The sequence below is a fragment of the Bacillus rossius genome, chromosome 10 (genome assembly GCF_032445375.1).
Source record: "Bacillus rossius redtenbacheri isolate Brsri chromosome 10, Brsri_v3, whole genome shotgun sequence".
Taxonomy (NCBI): Eukaryota; Metazoa; Arthropoda; class Insecta; order Phasmatodea; family Bacillidae; genus Bacillus; species Bacillus rossius.
Window position 1 is genome coordinate 26,555,742 of NC_086337.1, and position 17,422 is coordinate 26,573,163.

The following is a 17,422-nucleotide window of genomic DNA, read 5'->3' on the forward strand; positions in this document are numbered from 1 at the left end:
TAACCAAACAATCCTTAAGATTCAACTTGCAGATCTGATAAATATTTTAACTTATTGCGTAGCTACATAGAGGTATAATTTAGAAATATAATGAAAATTAATATAATACCTCATTTATGTACTTACGATTCTTTTATTGCATTTTAAATATATGACAAAATTGCTTTCAGATTTGTCAAGTTTGGAATACTGTTTTTCATCTACGAATGTTAAAAAAAAAAAAAAAAATGTAAAGATTCAATCGCATTAAATGTTCACTATAATTTAATTTATGGTCTTGTTGTATAGTTATAGGCATATAAATTGCATGAACGTACAAATTTGTTTTAAACTGTAGCCGTAAGGTGATGTGAAAAAATAATACGGTACCTATCTGCAGGTTTGACGAGAAAAGTGGGGAGTTGTTGCGAGTGTTATCATTTGAAAAGTAATCACGACCATAGAGTAAATAAAGTACTAGTATCACGACTGCGGCAGATATGTACTTTCAGCCTGCGCACAATAGACGTTAGACAGCGTTGCGAACAAAAGATGAGGGTGCTTCAAGGTCTCGCGAGGCTAGTCGCGTCCGTGAGCAGTTGCCGGATCATTAGCCGACAGTCTCTTGTCAGTCTACGTTGCACGCAGAGGTTCTTCGCGTCGTACACTTCGCCGGCCATGGCTCAAAAAGTGAAGCTAAGCGACGGGAGCGAAATACCAGTGATTGGCCTGGGAACATGGCAGGTAAATAACAACAACTCTTTACCCGTCTTTCCTTTTACGATTGATTTATTGTCATTACGCGGTTTCGCGTTCTGCAAGTCTCATCGCCCGCCGGTTGGCTACACCGGAAGTTACTGGGTCAAATGCGAACAAGTTTAAAAGTAGCCTAGGTTAAGGTTATCGCTTGTAGCTTAGACGACAGGGTGAATGCAGTCATAGTTAGTGCGTATCGTGAAATGTTTTAGCAGCGTGTTTATTTTTGTTAAGACTAACCACGTTGCTTTGTTTATTTTGCAAGCGTTATAAATTTAGATGGAATTCTCGTGACCACAGCAGCCGTATGTCGTCAATTAAGCCTACGAAAACCTTCGAAAAACAGCATAATTTTGCATTCGTGAAAATATTTGACCCCGTGTTATAGAATAATATTTTCTGGTATGGCTTCTCTTGTGTTCATTCTAAGCGAATGCCTATAGTGCATTACAACAATCAAATTCTTTCTAATGTAACCTTTCGTGTTAAACACGAGGGACACAAGAGGTGAAATGTAAGACAGAGGTGTGCAATGTGTTACACATTTATTCATAACAAACGCGTACCCTTAATGTTATACAAATATTCAGTATAGGATAATATATCGAGGTACATTCGTTTTCGGAGGCTTCGCTCTTAACGCTCTTAACAGAATTGGACAGTAACTGCGAACATACAAAACAAATTATTAGCAGATACCTTTGGTTTAGTGACACCGCCTTGACAAAAAGCACTGGGTTTGCGGCTCGCCAACTACCACGTTACCTCGACGGGCAAGTGTCGAGTTACAATGTCAAAGCAAAAATTAATCATACTGAACTCCAAACAGCATTTTTAAATACATTAAGGAAATACCTATGCTGCAAAGATATTAGTTGTAATTCTATTTCACAAAAGAATATTACATACGTTGTCTGACTTGAGATTCGGTTAAGACTCACACATATGAACATTACGTTAATCATTTTACTCTTAACTTAATTATTACATATTAAACACCTAAACTAGTGATATGTACATTAACCACCAGTTAATGCCCTCAATTGGCAAAGCTTTCGTTTACGTTTCAAGTTCAAGTTACGTCTCGAGGTTCTGACGGTGTAGCTTCGGGCGGCAGCATCTCACCGCCTCGATGGTCGACTCGGAGACGTATCTCTGTTCCTCGGCAAATTGGGGACCTTATATACGCTGAAACTTGAGGTGGAAAACATAGGAGACTGTTCTGGGCCTACATGAGTGGAAACGTCGCACAAGCGATGTCCGGTTCAAAGCCCGCCACACGAAGTCCGCCGAGAATTTCCGAGCGGCTCCGATGGTTGACGCACAGCGCGCGGCAATCCCTGCTCACCGGGTAGCATCGGGCGCCGCTTAGGCGCCGCGTAGACGTCATCATGTACGTAGTGCGGCAGCACACGTAACACAAACTAGATTTCCTTGTTTGTTTAAGGGCGCCGTCTGGCTAGAGAGTAAACGCGTGATCGCGTACAAAGCATGTCGTTCTTGCTCGGAGCTGAGTGGCGACATTCGGAACTACTCTTATCTCCTCCTTCTCACTGCCCCACCCTCCTCCCCCGCCGACACTACTGGCCAGATAAGAGCCGCCCTGCCGCCTCGCCATGTGTCTGAATCACTCTTGCTTTTTTAATTTACCGTAGCCGGCGTGCCAATTGCATATATGTTTAGTGTAGCGATATAGCAAAATACTTATTTTAGTGGTTAATAGTAACGTGTTAACACTAAGTTATTGTGTATATGTCACATAGACAAATGTGACTGCATACGTAAAAAAAAAATTCTGTCTGAATTACTGACTTAGAAATGCATGTCTGAACACTACTTTACATTGATGGTTGATTACAATGTGATGTTTTCCCGGTTATTCGCAAAACTACTTGAAAACTTCTATGGTGCCACCAGTACAGCCACGCTGTGAATGAGCATTTTAATTTACATATATTTAATACCAAAAATGTTTAACTTTTGAACTTTTTCTTAATTTTTATCTATATTTATTTTTTTTGATCAGTTACTAAATTAACAGCATTTCTGCACCAAGGGCGCGGGCAGTTTTATTCAGTCACAAGGTCAAAAATACGTAGGCAAACAGGCAAATTTCCAGACTAAAATCAGTAGTAGAGATATTTTAAATCCAAATAATTTAAAAGGCACACATTTTTACTAACGACTGTTAAATTTTGAATTTTCATAATTGATATTTTTTTTTTCAGTTTAAGAATGTTTGGTATGAAATAAAAAGTAGATAAGTTTTAAAAAAGTTTGATAACAAATGAAACGAATCTAAATCCTCAAAGAAAAATATTTATTCAATAATATTAAATCTTCAAGTAACAAAATAAAAATATACCTTACAGCAAAAAACATTTTCTTCAAGGCAGCTGCATCCCTTTCGGCACAGACTACAGGTTTAGGTAGATTTCGAAGTACCTATCGCTTCATGAAATGTTCAAAAAACTTCTATAAACTTCTGAAACTTTTTAAGCATCCTGTACGTTCTACAATATTCAAAATTGATCGAATGAACACTGTCTTATTCCATGGCCCAAAACTATTTTAAAAGATTTAGTTCAATTCATCCAGGACTGAATAACATAGAACATATTTCATATTACGCCTACGCATTTATTACCTTCTAACACTACTTTTCATACCTTGCACTAATAAGTGGTCACAAAAGAAAATTTGCTCTGGATCATTGTTTATGATAATATGAAGGTAGTTAAAAATAAATTTCAACATATTTGATAGGAACTATAAAACTTTTTTCAGTCTCTATTATAACTGTAAATAGTTCGTCGTATCGACAATTGTTTCAGCGAAAGGTTTTGGATAATGTTTAGGAATTTTGCAATAAATTATTTCATTTTTGATAGTATATCAACTAATAAGTTATAATTTTTTTTGTCTTTTAACCATTTTTATTCCCACGGCTTGCAGTAATGGATGGTTACATAATATTTTACTTCATATACCTAAACGTTCTTGGCAATATATAGAAAGTTAAATAAAAATATGAATGACTATGATAACGTAGGTACATGGTACGGAAGTTTTGTTTAGTTCTTTTTATCTCTACATGAGTTTTTTGTTCAACTTCTTGCGGTCTAATCAAAAATTGTTTTGGACCAAAGTTTTAGATACAGATTAAAAATATACATTTAACATTAATTGTTATATAATTAATTTTTAAGGGATTTACCATAAATAAGAACGTATTTAATATTGTATATGGTATGGGAATTGAGTTTTTTTATATTTCTTACCTTGCTATACAACCCCTTGAGCAATCGTTTGGCTTATCAAAAATTGTTTCAGACAAAAAATTGTGTTAAAAATTATAACATTTACAAACAATACTAACAGATTTGATGATATGTCTCCTAAGGAAGTTACGAACTTTTCTGTCCTCAAACTCAAGTTTTTTCCGACCCTTGCATTTATGGTTGGTCGTATCAAAAAATTTATTCAAAGGTTTTTGGTATTACTCCTACGAGTTATAATATGTTCAAACGATGCAATATTTGTCATACTATGGGATTTAAAGCGATTGTTAAGTTAATCAAAACCTTACCCATTTTATCCCTTTAGTGGGATGCCCATTAAATAATTCGACCAAAATTTTATTACTATATTTTATTTATCAGTTTGGAAATGATTTGTGCTCAATTAAGGCAGTATCGTGTCCATAAATTGTATATGTATATACACACAAACGTTTGATTTCACGATGGCTTCGGTATCTATAGAACATTAAACAAAAAAAAAATTTTAAACTTTTCCTGCAGTCGCACTTTGGAAACGGCTTCAATAAAAATAGGTAGTATTTCTTCAAAATATACCTAAAAATCCACAAACCAAACAAAATATAAGAATATAATTCATAGAGATAAACCACAAAATAAAATTGTTTTTAAATAGAGAACTGTGTTAAAGATTAATTAAATTTTTGAATGTATTGACATACAATCCAAAAATAAACATTTTTTTTTTCAACAATGTCCACCCCTTTACTTTCTTATTTATGCAGATACCAATTTTACATGTTCTGTTTGAAATCACCATCAGCATTCAGTTTTCTCAAACTCACCACACACATATGCACGAGCACATTTAAACTGGTTTTCTTGTTAAACATCATTTCCCAATCAGAATGACACTTGGCATATTACCTGTATAAATACTAGTCCTATAAAAAGTACATTGTAAATCCCAATATTTAAGTTGAAATTAAACCTCAGTGTTTTCTAAATATCTTCATTGAAGGACTACATCATGACACGTTAGTGTGGTTCTGACAAATAAAATGTAAGATTGAGCAGCGAGCTTGATAACATCTTCAAAAACTTGTTTGTAAATATCATAAATCCTTTCAACCCATTACAATCCCTCTGCTTATGAATGTGTTAACTCACTGTCACCGTAATGGAAAGAAATTCCATATTGTTTTTGTTTCCTTCTTAAATATATATATATATATATATATATGTATGTTATTTATAAATATACTTATAATATAATTTTTAATATTGTTCTTCTTACATAGTCCACAGACGATACTGAACAAAATTGCTACCTATTATTTACTTAGGATCTCTCTTATGGGAAGATTGCGGGTGTATCTTGGGTCCACCAACTCTGGCAGTAATGAATTCATGTAGAACTGTATAAGTTTTTCTTCAATTAAACTTTTCCAGAAATGGTCATCTTTTGTGATTTTCTGAAAAAGCATTCCTTTTGGATTCCAAACGACAAAAAGGCAGAATTGGCGACCTGTAATATGGAGTTGTCCCTGAATTTGGTACATGTACATATGACCGACCTTGAGATGCATTTTTCCATCCTTCAGTTCACAAAAATTAATTTTTTTTTTCTCTAGAATTGCCGTTTCAGGAAGCATAGTCTTGGCAGTTGCAAGACATTTGATTTCAATGATGCCATCACTACCAATGAGTCCATCAGGCGATGCTGCTAGAAATTGTATATTTTCGTCAATGAAAAGTCCTGAAGGAATTATGACTAAGCCCAGCTCCTGTTCCAGCTGAGTGACTGCATGAGGTTCGTTCTCAATTCCATATTTAGTTGCTTTGTTTCCAGAGAAGGTTGAATATAAAATAGATTGAACTGTTTTAGAGCGCGGTGTTGTTTCTCTCATTCGACATATTTTTCCGAAATTTGAAGCCGTCAGACGCTTTACTCTATTTCCACAAGATACAGTGCCTTTGTCCAGTGGTTGATGACTGGATATCCTAAATTTTTTTGCTGTTACACTGCAGTCTTCTCAAAAATTCTTCTTTTTTCTTTTCGTATTCTTCCGGATTCATGTCTGGTATCTGAGAAACATTGCCATAATGTGAGTCTTCTGAAAAGTTAATTTTCTTTTTAGTCTTCTTTGTGGGGTTTTCCAAGCGCCTCTTTTTTCTCTTTTCAGCATATTTTTTTTTGCTTTTAAATTTTTTTTTTTGCATATTCACCAGGACTGTGATTTGTGAATTTTTTGTGAATTTCGGCTTGTTCGTTACCATCTGCATTGCACGAAATCACGGAAAGTTCACTTCTGGTAAGGTATCCACCACGGAGAGAAAAATTGACTCTTTTACCACTAACAAACTTTGCAACTGTATTATTAAAAGACTCAGCTCTATTTGTTGTCATGTTTTTCAAGAGACTTTCTGCATGATGAACTACCAGATTATTTGCTGACATTATTTCATCCCACATGCCCATACTTTTCATACTTGGAACTATATTCTCTTCTGTGCTTCTAGAACCATCACAATAGTATTCTCGTTCACTGCACTTTGAATGGTCCCCGAATACATGACATGGTCCAATGTGAATATCACTCCGTAATTCCTTTACACGTTCTTGTTGTTATTCCTCCGGGGAAGAGGAAGAGAAGGGCCACTATCGCCCTGAGCAGGCAAAGCCTCTGCTCCCCCCCCCCCCCCCCTTCCACACGCCGCACCTCCGCGGCAGGAGAGATAACAGCCGGCTGCCGGTACAGCTACAGAGGGCGCCACAAGGTGGCTAGCAGTTGCGCACGTGCATACGTTTACCTTCATTGGTGCCTCAGAAGATTTTCCGCGGTGACATGCCTGTTTAAATGCAGGAATCAATGCAAGAAGGTACAGGGCGCGTCTGACTGGTGGGTTCCTTAAATTCTGACGAATTTTACTGCCCAGAAAAATAGGTTGAAAAGAGCCATTTTCGTGATATTGGCGGGGTCGTAAAAGTGTTAAGGTGGGTATGTAACAACTTAAATCCACCAGATCGACGTCGAGTGTTCTTTTTATTCCTTTCCTGCCCAAACAAAAATTGAAAATCTCAAGTTCTTTCTAAAGGAGAGATATAGAGGTAAATGTCTACAGTGACTTCCTTCCATCGTCCAGACGGCGCCCTTAAGATTAAGCTTATTATTAATCTTTGCTAATATCGTGAGAGTGAGTTTGTTTGTTTGTAAGTAAGAAGTAAACTCCAAAACTACTGGATCGATTTCAAAAGTTTCTTCACGGTTATAAAATAGATAAAAAAAACCTGCAATGTTTTATTATTATTTTGGATCCGTATGATATACCTATATTCTTTACTAAAATCAGTGACACACGACCAGACTGACTGAATTCTTGGCTTTCTTCGGTTAAACCATTTACAGATATAACAACATAACCATGTGACGCCACCACTCCTACGTAAAAGACGGCATGTGGTACACACGAGGGTATGAAATACATATGTATTATATATATATATACATATATACACACATATATATGAACCAAGAGCGTACAAAGAATTTCTTTGGAAAAAAAATGGGGGGGGGGGGGGATAAAACTACGTTCCCCGCTGTATGGGGGACGCACCACAACGCCGAAATACCACAACGCCGAACGTACAATAACATACATATTCAATGGTGTGTGTGACCGCGAAGAGAGCAAAAGGAGGAGACAAAAATGTGTCGGTTATCGCTCTCGTACGGTCTTCTCCACACCATTCACGAGGTGTTATCATTCTTTCCCCCACCTTGCGGGCCCCTTGTCAAGAAACCCTTCCCAAGGCCACGGAGCACGCACGCACGCACAGTAACCGATGCGAGCCACAGCCACAGTGCTACGCATACGTATATAAGTACACTCCAGCGATTCGCTCATCCTATTCAGTCTTGTTTCATATTAGTATATTATAATCACAAAAGTAAAAATGGTCTTATAATACATACCGCACTTTAACTTGAACACATTTTGAAATAGTTGTAATGTGAAACTAGGAACTATGATAGAAAATGTTCCAATATAGTTAATAATTTCTATAAGTGCAAATATTAATTTTTGACGTGACGTCTAATAAATCGATGAACGCCGGCTGCACGCACGAAAAAGGATGACTAATTGTCCAGTTACGCACATTGTCCCGTTATGCTCATTGAACGCTTGCTCCGCATCTATCTTCCACTCGATTGGCCTATGAATATACTATTATATTAAATAGATTAAGGCGGGCTTTTCAAAAGTAGCTTTTAAATTTAGTACTTTAACTAAACTATTTTTTATTAATTAATTTCTTTGGTTATTTTTCCATTTTTTCCATTTTTTCAATTTTTCCAAAATAAAGAGCAATAAACAAAAACTAACATAAAAGAGAATTTAAAAAAAAATATTTTGAAAATTTATTATCATGTTGAACCGCCTAACTGACGTGCAAGGGAATATACTATTTTATGGAGCTAATTGAACATTCCAATTAAACAATCACTTTCATTCAAAAAGTTATAGTTAAGATAATCTGTTCGTTAAAGTAATAAACATATTTGAATTAATGAGTGCAAATAAAAATTAATTTATCAATTAAATTGTAGATTTAATTTCACTCCTTCTTTGTATCCATACAAAATAGTGATAATTCAATAAAAATGATTCAATTTTATTCATAAAAGTATGCAATCATTTCATCAATGTTTTGTTATGACGATGTCACGTTAAACTATCGTCCGTAAACCAACTTTACAGGCAACCAATTTTTTTTTTAATGATCTTTAAAGACTACGGACAAAATACGATAATCTAAACCCCCTCGTCTTAAGTCAGACCCTATGCTCAATCTGTATATTTCTCTAATCTCTGGATGTGACACTGAATTTAACATGAAGTACACGTCGCCAAATTACAAGGTTTCATTTTCCTATATGAGAAACCATAGTAAAATCAAAGTCGGAGATATCAACATTCCAAATTAGTTTTAATTCATTTAATTTGCTTTATAGGCCAGTAGCGTTAAACACAAAAATCACCCAATTCGGAAATAATTCCTACAAAAGGTTTTTTTTTGCGTCAATGGCTTCATTTATGGTCCAATATGACTCTCCTATGTTTTCCCCCTCGGGGGAGTTGTGGAAAAGTGGCGGGGCGTGAAAATGTACCATCAAAAGGGATACTTTTGCAGTTTTTCACTTGTATCTCCTGAACTTAACAAAATTTTGAAAAAGTATATTTTATAAAAGTTGTAGAGAATTAAATTCTGTGTAGAATAAAACCAGGAAAAACATTTTTGGACCACCCGTTGCTAAATTACAAAAGGTGAAAGTCGTATCAATTTGTTAATTTTACGAATAATTTTCTTTTTAATATCAGTTTTTCTTAAATATCTTCGAATTAACCTTTTTATCAAACAGTTATTTTACATAACATTTTTTAAGAATTAAATTTTGCTTAGAATGGGATCAAGAGCGAATTTTTCGGCCAATATTTTATGGATCAGCTCATGTACTCAAAACCCTACTCAACATCACTCGCGGTTTTCCTTCCATTCATCAATGCACCTCCCAGTAACTATGACACCATCTATACTTCACTTCTCTCAGCAGTTGAAAAATGTAAGATCCTCGACCAAAATGTCTGTTTTGTCACATTTGACCAGCCTCTTTATCTAAAGGCACGTGAGATAGTCGCATCTTCCACTCCCGATTCTGAGTTGAACATAGTCATTGTATGGTTGGTTTTTTTTTCATCCTTTAATGTCGTACCTGGGAACCATAGGCTACATCATGAATGGAAGTGGGCTGCAAGAGCTATTCAGCATTGCTTATGCCCAAGCATCAACAGAAAAAATTATGGCTGGGCATGCTTATTCAAGGGCAGTACGTGCACATACTCTCTGCAATTTGGCTCTTGCAAATGTCATCCTTACGAAAATGAGGGTTAATGAGGACTCAGAAGAACCTTCCCATTCAAAGACTCCCTTGGAAGAACTTGATCACGAATATTTGAAGCAGCTGTTCACTGAGAAACTAGAAGAACTGAAGGATAATGGTCCCACTGCCAAGTTATGGGTGCTCTACTTCGAAATGACCACCCTCATGAAGCAGTTCATACAGGCAGAGAGGACTGGTGACTGGGAGCTGCATCTGAGTACTGTGAAGAAGATGTTGCCCTATTTCCATGCAAGTGGGCATTTTTTGTATGCTAAGTCAGCGCAGCTCTATCTGCAAGACATGATGGACCTACAAGAGAAACTATCTCAAAAAGAGTATGAGAGGTTTGTGCTGAATGGATGGTTTACAATAAGAAGATCTGATAAATTTTGGAGTGGGATTTGGTCTGACATGACAATTGAGCAGACCCTCATGCGCTCATTAAAAAGTAGTGGAGGGCTTAGTCATGGTTGTGGTGTTTCATATAGTACTCACAGCAGATGGGCAGTCACCATGCCAATAGTTACAACAGTGGCACAACAGGTCGAGGATTTTAGCGGGGTTTCATTCACCACCTCAGAGCAGCATGTTGATGCCAGAGATGCTAGAGTCCAGCGTGATAATGGAGATGTACAGAAGTTTGTGGAGTGGTTTCAATCTCACGATCCTTTTCCAGCAAGCGACTTCATGATGTCCATCAGTATAAGTGTCATGGGAGATGAATCAATAAACTGTCACAGAGCCTTTGAAATTGGGAATTCGTCAATGCTTACCTTGGTGGGACAAAACTTTGACCAAATCAAGTTTGTCAGAAAGAATCGTGTCATGAACATTCAAGGTTTCAAGTCAAAGTTTACCATTCAAGGGGAGGATGTACCAGTCAATCCTGAGACAATATTTCACGGTATCGCACTCCTCAAGAAATATGATGAAGAGCTAAGGGAATTCTTCCAATACGAGCTGGCACCATATCCCCTGTCTCTATTCTATGAGGTTGGAATGAGGAAGGCACCTAAATCTGTACTTTATGACTTTTTTGATCCTGTAGGAAAAGTTAACCTCGATGGAGCGGCTCACGTCACTGATGGAGGATTTTTATTACACCGAGTGGTATGGAAGAATGGCGATGCCTTTCAATGTATTATCAACAAGTATGTTGATTACTTGAAACGCCACTACAACATAAAAGCTACCACTGTGGTTTTTTATGGCTACCCCGAAGACCTGCGTACCAAAAGCATCAAATCTGCAGAGCAGCTCCGGAGAATGAAGAGGCACATTGCTCCTGAGGTCATCTTCACAAAGTCAATGGTGGTGACGATGACCCAGGAGCAATTTCTTTCAAATGACAGGAACAAGGAGCGACTCATCAGCTTGCTTACTGAGAGACTGGAAAGTGAAGGCATATCAGTCAAGCAAGCTCGTGAGGATGCAGACCACATGATCGTCACCACAGCCATCGAAGTTGCCCATAGTCATGAGAAGGTTGCTCTAGTCGGTGAGGATACGGATTTGTTGGTCATCCTCACTGCTCTAGCCACACCATCGGCTAACATTTATTACCTCAAACCAGGAAGAGGAACAACACCACAAAAAATATTCACCCACCAGAGTTGTAAACTCGCCGATGACCTGAAAAAGGTCCTCATTTTCCTCCACGCCATTAGTGGTTGCGACACCACTTCTTCATTTTACAAGCTGGGCAAGAAGAAAATAGTGAAACATGTGGCCAAGAATGAACACCTTTTAGAGGACATCAAACCCTTCTTTGATCACGATTCACAACCTCAAGCAATTGCAGAAGCTGGGCAACGATTTTTTACCACCCTCTATGGCGGTAGAACAGAGGAAAATCTGGACAAGGTGCGGTTTGACCTGTTTGCCAAATCCCTCATAAAATCTAAATTCAATTTGGCTTCCCTACCACCAACCACGGAAGCAGCTCGCCAACATTGCTTCAGAACCTACCTCCAAGTTCAAATGTGGTTAGGGAACCAGATGGATCCGCTCCAGTGGGGATGGCAGCAGTCCAACTTTGGACTTGCCCCTGTTCTTACCTCCAAGGAACCAGCTCCACAGCCGCTTCTGATGAAGATTTATTGCAAGTGCAGCAAATGGTGTGCAGGTGCTTGCGGCTGCAGGAAGGCAGGTTTGAAATGTTCGATAATTTGTGCCAGTTGCAAGGGGACCTCATGCACAAACGCTCTACAACTGGTAGAATTATTGGAAGATGCCGAAGAAGATGTTTATGGAGGCCTCGACATTTTGACTGACAATGAATCAGAAGTGTCAGACGTCGACCAAAATGTTGAGCCCAGTGGTCCAACGGCAGAGAAACGTCGAAGACTTTAATTTTATTTCAGCATGTCTATTATTTAAATCTTATATTCACCCATTATGTATATATTTTTTAATTTAGTGACAATTTTTCATGTTAATATAAATATACTAATTTTGTATAGTATATTACTGTTATCCTGTTTGTGACCAAATTCTGTACCTGAAGTTAAAACAACCATTGTAGTTAATGTTGACAGTTGAGCCAATTGGCTAATTTTTCATTTTTGAATAAGACATCGTCTAAAACCTGTAGTTAAAACCAACCATTTACACTGATATTGAAAATTGGTCAAACTTTCAGCTGCTGTAGTTTGGTAACGAAGTGTCCAAAAAAAATGTTCTTGGTACCATTCAACGCAGAGATTAATGCTCTATAACTCTTATGAAATGTACTTTTCAAATATTTTGTTTAGTGTGGGCGATAAAAGCAAAAAAAAACACGTAAAAACACCCCGTTTGGGGGTACATTTTCACCCCCCACCACTTTTCCACAACTCCCCCGAGGGGGAAAACTTAGGAGAGTCATATTTGGTCACAAATCAAGCCATTGAAACAAAAAAAAACCTTTTCTAGGAATTATTTCCGAATTGGATGTTTAATGCTACTGGCCTATTATCTGTGATCATGCATAACAACTCTAGACTAGCCTAATCAATTACAGAGAACTCAAAGTTAAATAAAACAAAATATAGCTTGCACAGGCTTGTCAGTTAGGGTAAAGCACTTAACGATAAACTTTTATACATTGATGATAGTTATAGAAAATTACTTCACAATAATTGGTGCAGCAAATTGAAAATTATATTGATACGTTAATTATCAGGAATAAATCTACAGAGCAACACGTCGTTTGGAGTACCTACTAGTATTTCAAAACACTACACATACATATTTACACTGTCAATTAACAGTAACTTCATACCACTTTAATCCTTCTGTAGTTCCAAACATAAGTCAAAGGATATCATGGAGATATTCGTCCAACCATAACATATAGTCATGACACTCCATAAATGTCTTACTTGTCACGGCGTTTGTTGGTAGGTAGCTGTAGAAATAACCAGTAGATCCTTAGACATCAACTCTATATTCGTAGTTTGACTATCATCATGTATACCCAGGTTCTTCAAGGTATTATGACATTTGAATTATGGGCCTCTTGATTTAGTTATCCCTCGTCCTGAAGTTCGTGGTCCAGCATGATAGTCGAAGCAAGATATTTCGCAGGACAATTATAGGTCCGTAGTTTTTACTCTTAAGATACGCGCTGAAGTCGCCAACAGTTCTTTTTTCAATCTCCGTAGTAGCTTAGTTCACATTTTATACGATTAAGTATATATGGATCATAATTATAATCACCGTACATAATACAGTCTTACTGTATAAAAAAGCAATGATGTATTAGCTTCTTTCGAAAAAGAACCAAATTTTTTGCGTTTTCAACAAACAATTTTGTTTCTCATATATAAATTAGTTATACGCAATTTCAGCCACAAGTACAAATAAAAAATACGTAGTGTTGATAGCAACACAGTCCGCATTTCGTAAACAAAATGGCATTTAGTATGGAACTAAATGTCACTTCTAATACGCGTGGCACCCACGCACACAATTTTTATACATTATGTAATAAGTGCGTTAGTAACGAGCGATAGTCATTCCTGTGGACTACCTCGACCTCGATTTCTCAGTTACTTCCACAACGATCACCAACAGAAGGACAATGAAAAACGACAATTACATTGTGCCGTGTATTAGGGATTTAGGCACGTTTTATTTAAAATTTTGTAATCTTAAATATTTTTGGAAATATATTTTTTTCTTTTCTTTTTCTCTCATCTTATTTTCTTTACGGCCAGGCCCTCAGCCTCTGTTCTCAGAGGCGAACTGATTTTCTTTCCCAGCCTCATGCTAGCTTAGCATTCTGGCTAATATTTCTCCCGCCTCCAGGCACGTCGGAGCCGGTAACGTTATTTCTTCGCGGGTCTTCTTTTGCCTACAGCAGCTTGTGAAGCAGTGCTGAGCCCTGCTAACTCTGTCACGAATCGGTATAAGGTTCACTAGCAGCAAGACACGACAGGAGGATCCTGTGGGCCTTGTGTCCCACAGACCATGCGTTTTTTGAAGCCATCCCCCGCCTGCTCACCCACCCTTTCTTCTCAGAAGTGGCTAGGAGCGACGACCGCTCGGGTACGTTAACCGAAGTCAAGGCCATCTCAGGCTTGACAGCCGCAGTTACGATTCTGGACTTTCGCGACACCTAGCGACGGCTGTGATAACTAATGCCACTTGTGAGGCGTCGGCAGCGCCGACACCAGCGCTCGCGCGGAGGTAACGACAACCTCTCTCCCCTCCTTATGTCTCAGGCCGCTAGGTGGCACCACTGGTTACTCCATTACCCCCTAGCTTGACACTCTCGTCGGTCACAAGTCGATTTATTAGTACTTCTTCTCGCCACCAAAAGATAGCGCCTCAGTCGCGCAGTCACTCCAGTAAGATCTAATTTTTTTATGCCGGACACCTTCGGGTGGACTCGGTAATTTTCGGCTCAGAGCCTACCCCCCCCCTCCCATTCTCTAGAGACCCCGCGCTTATGATATTCTGACGATATCCCGCTCTGAACTGACTTCGGTGCGCGCCTCCTGACTGACTGGTACCGTTTGTAATTGCGATCTTCGGCGAATCATCGACATCGCACCGTATATTATGTAGTCTGCTCAGACTAGAGGGATGGAGTCCCTATCTAAAATTATTATTAACCAGTCAGTAGTTTAGTTGAAAGTACCTAGAGAAATTTAGTATTTTTTTATTTTTTTTAAATTAAACATGATGACTTCCGTGGCTACCGCGAATCGTGGTTCGAGTTTGCGGAGACGAGACGCCCTCTCCTGAGTGCCAGGACCAACACCCTGTTTTGACAGGGTTCCAAGTTTGGGGCAACCAAAATCCTCTGCCAGAACCTCTGGAGTCGGTTCCTGCGCAGAATCCACCATCTTTAGACCTACTACCTCGATCACCGTCTACCTACAGCCCCGGGTGATACCCGCATAATTCTATCTTTTTATTCACGAACTCAAAAATAGTGTAACCCAAGTAAGACAGCGGACAGTAAAAAGCAGTTCGAGGAGAAGAAATTTATATTATGTTTTGAAAGGACTATATGTACGACCTTTAAAGTTACCAATGTTAATTTCATTCTTGTTTTTAAATATTTTAATTTTTGTTAGTCATTCAGGGCCGGCCCTATCGTATATGACGTTAAGGAATATCATATAATAAGTGTAATTGTGAGTTATGTAAATAAGATCACTTATCAATGAAAAACAGACTTTACTAAGGAAAATTTAATCTATAAAAAAGAAAGAACAATGATTAATAAAATAAGGAAGTCTATAGACGTAACAGTTGTTTTTATTTATTTAATATATAATAACGATCCTTTTACTCCCAAGTATTTGTAGGGAGTCCCTAAATTTTCTTTGTTTACTCCTAGTGTCGCCTCTGTTGTTGACTTTTATAGTTATTAATTGAGGGCCCCAGTAATCAAAGCTTCCAAATCTTTTAACCTTATTATTTAATTATTCTTTAAGACACTTAGGGTATTACAAAATGGTAGCAGAGCATGGTTACGTCTATAGGCATACCTAATTTGAAAGGTCATATCTAAAATTAAAATTAAAAAAAAATTGATTAAAATTTTTTTTTATATTTTTTTGTCACTTAGAATCTTTTTGTAGTAAGTAATTTGTGAACTGTCCGCTGATACACGTAGTAACTAAATTGACCCTTGAATTTTTAAATTATCATAAGTTTTGCTGCACTTCAGTCTCTGTGTTTACATCTGAGCGCGAGCCGAGAGGCAGCTGGCTGCCCATCCACGCAACTCAGCCCGCGCGCGTGGCTTATCAACAGAGACGTGTCTGCTGGACAAGATACTCCCTCCCCCCCACACCCCTAGTTAAAGGCACTACGCGCCAAGGTCAGTCCTGCCGGCTGACGTGACGTTCCTTGTAGGTACCCTGTTGTGCAAGCTAACCTGACAGCTTGTTACACCCGAGTACACTGTTCATTTACCGACGCGCGTAGTAATAATAATAATAAATTATGAAGGCACATACTTCCCACGCAATAAAGCAATTGTTTTAATCATAAGCTATATTTAAGTGTATTTATAAGTTTAAAGTTTAAGAGATAATTTTAAGAGGGTAGTGTTTTGTTTTGTGTAATACTATGAATCCGGACAGGATGATTACTCCGGAGCTATTACTAGTAGATGAACTAAGTTACGAGTTGCAGTTGCGTAATTTACCAACTACTGGAAATGCGCAAGAGCTGCGAAAAAGGCTTCGAGCCGCAGTACGTGATAAGTTACCTACATCAGTACATAATCTTAATTTAGAAATACTCGAGGAATTCAACATAGCTTGCTCCAAATTTTACGACATAGCTGCTTTCGTAAGTTATTCAGATGTGGAAGAGAATTTGCCCAATGTAAAGCGACACATTATGCGATTAGAGCATGTCACCAGACGACTGGAAAATCTTGTGGTACTTTCCGCAGATGTGCTCAATGGTGTTTATCGAACAGAGCTAAATCGTTGTCTGCAACAAACAAACGCCTTCCAAATTAAATTGAAAGCTAGGGCAGCCCAATTATAAACTCAACAGGACCTCCGGGCAAACAATGCCCAGGCAGAAAACCTAGGAATGGAAACACTAGGAAATGTAGAGAGTGAAAATCCGGAATTTCCTCAGGAAATAAGGCAACCCGACACACAAGTATCTTTGTGTCAAACAAGGCAGGTTCCGTCCATTTCATCAACATCAACATCTCAATCACTCATCACGGTTTCAACCCCTCCCATCCCAGCAGCCACCACTCAAATTCCCTCAGGCGTGCATGTTTCTACAGCTCCCATCACCAGTGTCACATTTTCCGGTAACTTGCCTGCAAATCCACATCCTTTAACACAACAAAATTTGTTTTTCCCATTCGCCACAAACCAGCCATATTTTAATCCATATTCCCAGTTTCATTCTTTATTGACATCCGGGCAAGGAACTCCGATCCCTACCATCCCCACCGCGCAAATTGCACATCCTTCACCCCCACCTCCGCCATCAACGCAGAATCAACCAGAA

The 17,422-nt window shown here is 38.1% G+C and overlaps 1 protein-coding gene across 1 annotated transcript in view; it reads left to right on the plus strand.

The window, feature by feature from the left end:
• Positions 1-264: 264 nt before the first annotated feature.
• Positions 265-17,422, plus strand: part of LOC134535873 (1,5-anhydro-D-fructose reductase-like) — a 61,404-nt gene continuing 44,246 nt past the window's right edge. Inside the window, exon 1 of the mRNA XM_063375214.1 lies at positions 265-723. Within this exon, the coding sequence (XP_063231284.1) occupies positions 532-723 (192 nt within the window). The 5' untranslated portion in view covers positions 265-531. The remainder of the gene's footprint in view (positions 724-17,422) is intronic.